Source organism: Lolium perenne, unplaced genomic scaffold, assembly GCF_019359855.2.
Source record: "Lolium perenne isolate Kyuss_39 unplaced genomic scaffold, Kyuss_2.0 unplaced33, whole genome shotgun sequence".
Classification (NCBI taxonomy): domain Eukaryota; kingdom Viridiplantae; phylum Streptophyta; class Magnoliopsida; order Poales; family Poaceae; genus Lolium; species Lolium perenne.
In genome coordinates this window covers 595,770-604,816 of record NW_027248991.1, presented here as the reverse complement: position 1 = coordinate 604,816, position 9,047 = coordinate 595,770, and the positions used below count along the sequence as shown (strand labels likewise).

The 9,047-nt window shown below is 50.6% G+C and overlaps 1 protein-coding gene across 1 annotated transcript; it reads left to right on the top strand.

Moving 5' to 3' along the window:
- The first annotated feature begins 6,145 nt into the window (after window positions 1-6,145).
- LOC127303077 (uncharacterized) lies at window positions 6,146-9,047 on the top strand. The gene is made up of 8 exons (XM_051333857.2): window positions 6,146-6,411; window positions 6,523-6,769; window positions 6,856-7,063; window positions 7,158-7,250; window positions 7,577-7,609; window positions 8,296-8,387; window positions 8,481-8,540; window positions 8,634-9,047. Exons 1-8 carry the CDS (start codon window positions 6,215-6,217, stop codon window positions 8,841-8,843), a joined length of 1,140 nt encoding a protein of 379 aa, XP_051189817.1. The 5' UTR covers window positions 6,146-6,214; the 3' UTR covers window positions 8,844-9,047.

The window sequence follows — 9,047 nt, the reverse complement described above, 5'->3', positions numbered from 1 at the left end:
TCCTATGCTTGGTCAAGGCCGGCACCGATACGAACGGTGCGCTCACGGGTAAGCCGGATCCAGCACAATGTTCTTTGTTTCATTGGTTGGCTTGAATGCCGGTGTGCCCATGTTTTCACTCATCGCCGCTAAGCTCATTTGTGAGGATTGAGCCAGCGCAACAGCTGTCTGCATTCTTTTCTTTTCCTCCGCGATCACCAGCGATTCTGCTAGGTTTGATCCGGCAGATGCGATTTCAGCGAGATCTTATAGTTTCCCACCACGCTCAATGGCCCACGAGGTGCCGGCATCTTCATATTGAGGTAAGTCGTATTAGTCGTGGTCATGAAGGCTGCCTATGTCGGTCTCCCCACAGAATGCATGGTAGGGGCTGTCTAGATCCACCACCTCAAACTCCAGATTTTCCACCCGGCAATTGTCACGTCCTCCAAATGCCACGTCCACCCGAACTTTTCCTATCGGGGCACAGGACAAGCCAGGAACAATCCCGTGGAACGTTGTGCGCGTTGGCTGAAGCATGTTTTTCTGTTATGCCCAGCGTTTGCATGGTGTGCTTGTGCATGATGTTGATGCTATCGCCATTGTCTATCAGCACCTTGCTGAACTTCACTCGAAGTTTGCGGCCCTTTCATGATCGGGTCCACAACAAGAGCATATCCACCGGATTTGGCATGATCTTCGGGTGATCCTTGGATGACCAGGTAATTTCACGATTGGACCACATCATGTACTTGGGAACTGCCGGCATCACGGCATTGACCTCCATGGAGCGCCGGTGTACACTTTGCCGGTCTGTTGGCTCGATGACAAAGACAACACAGCACAGATGCGGATCTTCGTAAACATTCCGGCCTAAAGGTGCCGGTGGAGGTGGCTGGTTATCATTTTGCTCCACCCGGTTAACTTGTCGGGTACTGCTGCCGGTTTGGCTGCACCGGTAAGGCGTTTGCCCCGGTAAGTGGTGGTGGTGGCGGTAGCTGTTGTTGCTGCTGCGGCATGTCTTGCGGTGGCCGCGCATCTTTCATCGTTCCTTTTGCATCAAGTACTTGGTCCAGGTACAATCCTTTGTCGATGGTTTGACGGATGTGCCGGATTCGGCGTGTGCCACCGGCAAGGTTGATCCATGGCAGCTTCCATGGTGTATTTTGCGGGTTCTTGCCAGTTCTTCTTCTGGACCCAAGGTTTCTTTTCCACCCATTGTTTCTTAGGACCTGCCCATGGCTGCGATCCGGTTTTTTGCCTCTGGCTGTCGCTGGCCTCGAAATTTTCTCGCACAGAAGAACTTGCTGCGGACCGTACCTTCGATCCGGAAAATCTTCCCTTCTTTTGTTATTCCGGTTGTCCCGGTGTTGTTCGTGGCGCGATTGTTCCGGCCCGGTTGCATCGCCGGTTGCGTTGGGTCTCCCAACGCATAGCTATCCGCCACACGTATCATTTACGCCAACGTTGTCGGCATGTTGCGCTGCAACTTTTGCCACAACGGTGAACCTCTTCGCATCCACCGCTAAACCAAGCAATGGCTTGTGCCTCGATCACCCCTTCACAGGAGTTCCTTGTGGTGTTCCACCGGGCTAGGTAATCCCGGTCTGTTTCGTTCGGACGCCGCACACACGAGCAAGTTGCTGCGGCCTGTTTGGCCTCTGATAGGTGCTGCTGAAATTGCTCACAAAGGCCTCCTCAAAATCCAGCCAGCCATTTATGCTTCCTGCCGGCAAGTTGTTTAGCCAGATTCTTGCCGGTCCAACCAAAAACGATGGTATGATTCTCACAGCCCAACGCCGGTTTCCTCCTCCTGCTACGGTTCCTCCACCGCCTGCAACGTATACCGCGGTCACGTAATCCGCGAACCAATCTTCCGGCTTTGTGGTGCCATCATATGTTTTTGTGTCACAGGGCAACATAAAGTTGCGAACTGGTGGTTTTTCTTTCATGATCCTTGGGCCAAAACACTTTGGACCTGGAGGACCTTCCTCCTCGATCATTTCTGACAAGTACACTCTATCCAGACGGTGCCTCGCATCCCGTTCCTAAGTATCTTTCTCCCAAGCGTTCTCCCAACGGGTTCCGGTATGCTGCCGGCCTGCAGTGGAATCGGCTTCATCGTAACATTCCGGTACCGCGGCCCTTGCCTGCCGGTACCTTGGGGGATCCATTTCCTCCTCGTCGTACGCTGCCCTTGCAGCTCGATAGTTTTGCCCGGTCTCATATCTACCGGCATGATTGTTTCCGGCATAGCCTCTGGCGTAGCCTCGCTCTGCCCCTTGGCTTTTTCTACCGGCATCGTGTTGCCCGGCTTGTTGCTTTCCGGCAAGAACCGGATCGTACACGATCATTCGCTGCGCATTCACTTCTTTTTCTCTCCTTCTATCCGGATGGGGGGACGAAGCTTGCCCATGGGATTTGCTACCGGCATTCTTTGTCGAACGCGCAGATTTTGAGGCCGCTGCCTTGTTCAGCTTAGCCAGCTGCTCAGCATTTTGCTGCTCTATGGTTTCCAGCAGCTCTCTGACGCGCTCTTGTTGCTTTACCAAAGCCTCTCCGGAAAGCGACTCGCACAGCTCTACAGCGGCCTTAGCAGCTTTTATAGTTTTATCCGGGCTGCTATACTTAGGCTTTTCCACGATGCTAACGTATGCAGAGGCGCTCTTGCCGGCAAAAATCTCTTTGCGCAAATCTTGATCTAGGTTGCGAGCTTTTTAGCCGGTTTTCCGGCACCCTCGCAGCATGCGCGCGACCCGAAGCAAAGCCATGGGCAGCGTTGTACTCACGTACGGTTAGGTTCAGCTCGCGCTGCGCCCGACGATGTCCTTGCCGCTCTCGGCATCTTCGGCGCTGCGCCTCCAGCTCCGCTTGAGCCGCTGCCGGGTCGATGTTCTGCGCGATGGGGGTGGCGAGGACGTTCATCGCCGCCTGGAGCGGTGTCTCCGGTGGCGCGGATGATGCTCCCGCTGCGCCTGCGCCACGCTCCAGCGGTGGCTTAGCCGCACGGGTCGAAACCGCGCGACCGGCACCTTCAGCCGCAACCTCCTTTCCCCGCACCAGCCACACCGGTCATCATTACCTCAACGCTGCCGGCGGCGCGGCCAAAGACAAAGCCATCTTGGCGGGTGCTGGTGCCACCAGCACCGCGAGAGGCGCTGGCGCACGGGGACGGTGCCGAGGTAGACGCGGTGGCTGCCGAACTCGATGATGCGGCCGTTCTTGGGGAAGATGCCGCCGTTGGCGAAGCAGCCCGCGTTGTCGTTGATGAAGTCCATGGCGTAGATACTCTGCACCAACGCGGACACCGTACGCTCGCCGGAGACCTCGAGGACGCCCGCCCGAATGTGAACTCCATCAAGCGCCACTTCATGCCCCACGGTGGGCGCCAACTGTCGTCGTGGTGAACGAGCAGATGCCATAGGATGGCTTAGATTGGGGCCGAATTGACGCAAGAGGATTCGGGGGAGGGTTTGCGATCAGGTGGGAAGAGATTCCGGATGGTTTCCTCAAGAACTTGGCCAAGGCCAGAGGTTGAAGAAGAAAGACACAAGGAAGAACTCCCTCTAGATCACCATTTTCATTGATTCACAAATTGCTGTGCTCTGCCTTCCTACACACGCGCGTACGTACTTGCTTGCCCGTGAAGAAGGGCTGCCCCCTCTCCTTATATAGGGGAGAGGGTGGCTTACACTGCAAGAAACCCTAATGGCATCTTTGACTGGACAAACTACTTTACAGAGTTACTGTACAAAGCTACTTTAACAGGCTACTGTACAAAGCTACTTTAATCATAGATGACACCGGGGCGTTCTTTTATCAGGGCTGCTGATGTCCTCCGGCTTCTTTGGACGTCACCTCTCTCTTTGGCGCCAGGGCTCTGAATAAAGTTACTTTGCTTGGCTCATCCTTGTCTTCTTGCTCTGAAGAGAATCTTTGACCAGTCCTGCCGACAGGCTCTCCTTTCCGGTATCTTCTATACCGGGTTCCGGCATACCCCTTTGGGGATACCGGCTTAGCCTTGCTCTCCCGGATTCCTACTAGGCCTCCGGTAAGAACATTAAACCGGTATCTTGATGGCTCAAACCATCCGGTTTGGCATGCCTTTGGCATACCGGGGGTTATCCCCCCAACATTCCCTCTTAGTTGGCTGGTTAGGGTTGGTGGAGTCCAACCGGGACTCCACCTTCCATGGTGATTTCTTCCGGAAGGTTCTAGAACATTCTAGCGCCTTCCATAAATGCACCGGATCATTTCCAAACTTGTAAAGTGACTTCCTATATATGAATCTTATTCTTCGGACCATTCCGGACCTCCTCGTGATGTCCTGGATCCCATCCAAGACTCCGAACAAAATTTGAACTCCATTCCATATTCCATATCTACTTAAAACGACATCAAACCTTAAGTGTGTCACCCTACGGTTTGTGAACTATGCAGACATGGTTGAGACTTCTCTCCGACCAATAACCAATAGTGGGATCTGGAGATCCATAAAGGCTACCACATTCAACGATAACTTAGTGATCGATTGAACCATTTACATACGATATCGATTCCCTTCGTCACGTGATACTCTACTTGTCCGAGGTTCGATCATCGATATCACGATACCTTGTTCAACCTCGTCACCGACAAGTACTCTTTACTCGTACCGTGGCATGTCATCTCTTGTGACCTAGTCACATGCTTGCAAGATAATCAGACGACATTCCACCGAGAGGGTCCAGAGTATATCTATCCGTCATCAGGATGGACAAATCCCACTCTTGATCCATATGCCTCAACTCATACTTTCCGAATACTCAATCCCATCTTTATAACCACCCATTTACGCAGTGGAGTTTGATGTAATCAAAGTACCCTTCCGGTATAAGTGATTTACATGATCTCATGGTCGAAGGACTAGGTAACTATGTATCGGAAGCTAATAGCAAGTTGAACTTAATGACGTGATCTTATGCTACGCTTATTTGGGTGTGTGTCCATTATATCATTCATCTAATGACATAACCTTGTTATTAGTAACATCCAATGTTCACGATCACGAAACCATGATCATCTATTAATCAACAAGCTAGTTATACAAGAGGCTTACTAGGGACTCCTTGTTGTTTACATAACACACATGTATCAATGTTTCGGTTAATACAATTATAGCATGGTATGCAAACATTTATCATAAACATAAAGATATATTATAATAACCACTTTATCATTGTCTCTTGGGCATATCTCCAACACACACACCACCGACAAACAACACGAAAGAAAAAGCCTATCCAAAGCTAAACATCAAAGCCTCGTCTCCACCGACGCCGGACATCTCCGAAGAACAATAGCCTCAAAAGGACTTCCCAAGTCGACGCACCATCAAAAGAGAAAGATGGCGGAACTTGATCAGTCCCAAGAAGGCATCTTCTTATGGCGTGCATTGCGCCCCTGAAGATTAGCCTTGGACATCGACGAGCACCGGAGGGGGCAACCTGGAACCTCGCTGTGTCTCCAAACGCGATGCTCCCAATAGAGTGACAACGTCGAGGACGCCGCCATCGCGCAGATCCAACTCCGGACCTAGAATATCGCCCGGAGACATCAACCAAACCGGTGGGAGAGCGAACAGGTGTCAACACACCTCATCGACGCCTCCAAGGAGGAAAACGACACCCACGGGCGCCATTGTCGCCTGCAACGATCGAAGGCATGCAAGAATTTTGTCGCTATAGCCGCACACTTTCCTCTGAACCCGCCAGAGTGGGCAACCGTCCAAATTGTTCACACCGCCGCAGCAATCTCCATCGAAGCCGAAGTGTCGGTGACCTCCTGCAGCCTGCACGAACAAGAGCACTCCTTCTTCCCGCAACCCCCACCCTTCTTCCACCTCCCACACGGGCTGAGAGGTCACTGCACGGCCGCTGTCACCTCCTGACGGCGCACAGCAGAAACCCTCATATATTTGAGAGATGACACGTACCGGCGGGGTGGGCATAATAACCATAATAATTTATTTATATACGTACATGGCAAACAGTTGTTGTAAAACACACACGGTATGATGAAGGAATACGAATAGTAGATAGATCTGAAATGAAATCCACAAGAGCAAGAAGATGGCAAGTATTCTTTCTTGCAAGGGAAGTAATAATAGACCCTTTAAATTGGTAGCCGTCCGATCAGAGAAATCCATCCATCCATCCCCTTTCTTGCGATCTTCCGACTAGACTAGACTAGATCGATGGCGATGGCGATGTCGGCGGCGACCCGGACGATGCTGCACGCGCGGCGCTCCGCCGCAGGCCTCCTCCGCCCCCGCCCCAACCCAGCTCCTCTGCAGCTGCTCCTGCTTCAGGGGCAAGGGTCTAGATCCGCCTCCACCTCCTCCTCCGCCGGCGCCGCCGCCGCCAGCTACAATTCTCGCGACGACCCATCTCGGTACCAATCTGCCTCTGATTCTGATTCTTGTGCTTTTCTTGTCGATTGTAGCTCCGAATTATTTTGTTCCGATTGATTGACAACAACCTAAATAATACAATGATGATGAAGGTACGACCCGTCCAACACCCCGGTAAACCTGGGGCTGAGCATCGTGCCGGAGAAGAAGGCGTTCGTGGTGGAGCGGTTCGGCAAGTACCTCAAGACGCTCTCCTCCGGGATCCACCTGCTGGTGCCCGGCGTCGACCGCATCGCCTACGTGCACTCGCTCAAGGAGGAGACCATCCCCATCCCAGAGCAGTCCGCCATCACCAAGGACAACGTCTCCATCCAGATCGGAGGCGTGCTCTATGTCAAGGTTATTTCAATTCCCCTGCTTCTCTCTCTTGCTCTCTGCAGTGCTCCAAGCACACTTCTAACTAGCTAGACCACCACCATGGCCAGATCGTGGAGCCTTACCTGGCCTCCTACGGCGTGGAGAACCCGGTCTTCGCAGTGATCCAGCTCGCGCAGACCACCATGAGGAGCGAGCTGGGCAAGATTACCCTAGACAAGACCTTTGAGGAGAGGGACACGCTCAACTGCAACATTGTCAAGGCCATCAACGAGGCGGCCACCGACTGGGGGTTGAAGTGCCTTCGCTATGAGATCAGTAAGCGCGCAGCTTTCTTCTTGGCTTCATTATTCTCGACATGGTGGTATCAAATCAAGTCACATCATCACTAACAAGAGCGCAAACCATGCAGGGGACATATCTCCTCCACTTGGAGTTAAGAAAGCCATGGAGATGCAGGCCGAGGCGGAACGCAAGAAGCGCGCCCAAATCCTCGAGTCTGAAGGTACTACTAACAACGGACCAATTCCTGTCGGAAACTCTTGTGGAGATCTTTGTAATGGGTGACGAGTTACACATCGAATCGAATCCTGCCACCACATGTTGATAAGTCTCTGGTTTCACACAATATAGTGCTAGATGTGAGGTTCATATTAAATCCTGCTACCTGATGGCTGATAAAAAGCGTTGTGGTTTCAGCCAATATAATTTTTAGATTCCATCCATGAAAAACCTACCTTGTATTGGGGAAAATGGCTCTTAACTTGTTTTACATGTAGCACGGCAACATAAAGGTTTTAACTCTATGTTTTGTTTTGTTTCTTCTGTCAGGTGCTATGATAAATGAGGCGAATCGAGCAAAGGGTATGTGATTCTGTGTTACTCTGTAATATCGCTTTGTGCCTTCTGCTATCCAGCAGGACTCTAATAGTTTTCCAAAAGCTTGCATGCAGCATTGTTTCTTACCTTTAGAAGATTAGAAGAAAATTTTCACATGAAACATGCTATCCGTCCATAAAAAATGGCAAAGATTTATGTTTTTAATGCATTTGTGTGTTCTTGCATGTCCTTATTATTGCTCGAAACAATGGATAGTACTGCCTCATGGATTCGTTCTGCTAACTTTATGATAAATTCGATATGTACTCCGTTGTATATTCGTCTTAGTATCTCCTGCTTGCGTCTGCTGGCATTCTTTACTCCTCATTTGAGGAGATTATTAAACCTGATGCTGCTCTATATGAGCAAAGTTCAATTTCCTCTTGCTTTTACAGAAAGTTCACATAAGTTATAGAGAGATACAGCACAGATGATTATGATTTTTAGTAGACAACCAAGCATCGCCACCCTAGATTTTTAGCACTAATGTTCAGATTTGTAGATAACTTTACTTGAAGAGCTATTCCGATCATAACAATGTCCCAATTCAGACTAGTTTTCTTTGTACTATTCCTTGCTTGACCATATTGTGATCGTTATTCTGTGTGGTGAAGCTACTAATATTTTTGGTTATGCTTCTTATGCTTGTTGTTTCTGAACATGGACATTAGGTGCTGCCGAATCGATTCTTTCCAAGGCAGAAGCCACCGCTAGAGGAATCAAGATGGTTTCAGAGTCATTCAAAACTGAAGGCGCTGTTGAGGTATGTCATTCTGTTTTCATATGTTGAAATAGGTGACCTGTTTTCCCCCATAACATGTTGACTAATTAACATGCTGTGCTGCTGCTGGTGTAGGCTGCCAGCCTGAGGATCGCGGAGCAGTACATCCAGGCATTTTCTCTCTTGGCCAAAAACGTGAGTCTTGAATCGCGTATTACAGTACTTGCTATTGTGTAGCTTGCTGGGATATACATGTCACTGACTGACACATGTTTTGGTTAACTGCAGACGAACACAATGCTGCTCCCGAGCGACGCGGGCAACCCAGGGTCGATGATCGCCCAGGCCCTCCAGATATTCAAGCACACGAACCAGTCCAACCTGGCTACGCGGGGGAAGCAGCATCTCGCGGTGGAGAGTGCGGGCTCCGACCTGGCTTCTGGGATGCTCGGCGACATCCTGTCCGGTGACAAGGTTCCGCAGCCCAGCCAGAAGTAGAGAACAGATGCAGGCTCGGTTGAGTGGATGCTTAGATGAGGTTGAGTAGTTAGGGTTTAGGGTTCTGCTGTTAATTGTCTATATTATTACTCGTGCTTTTTGTCGAGGACACGATAGGATGTTAGATGGGAGGAGGTATTCAGTCATGTTTTGCAACGATTCGTGGATTGCCACGTCTCATTGATCATTGTTGCTAGCTCTGAA

Coding starts and splice junctions, on each gene's coding strand:
- LOC127303077 (XM_051333857.2), top strand. CDS start 6,215: ATGGCGATGGCGATGTCGGCGGCGACCCGGACGATGCTGCACGCGCGG. Junction 6,412..6,522: donor TCTCGCGACGACCCATCTCG/GTACCAATCTGC, acceptor ATGATGATGAAG/GTACGACCCGTCCAACACCC. Junction 8,541..8,633: donor TTTCTCTCTTGGCCAAAAAC/GTGAGTCTTGAA, acceptor GGTTAACTGCAG/ACGAACACAATGCTGCTCCC.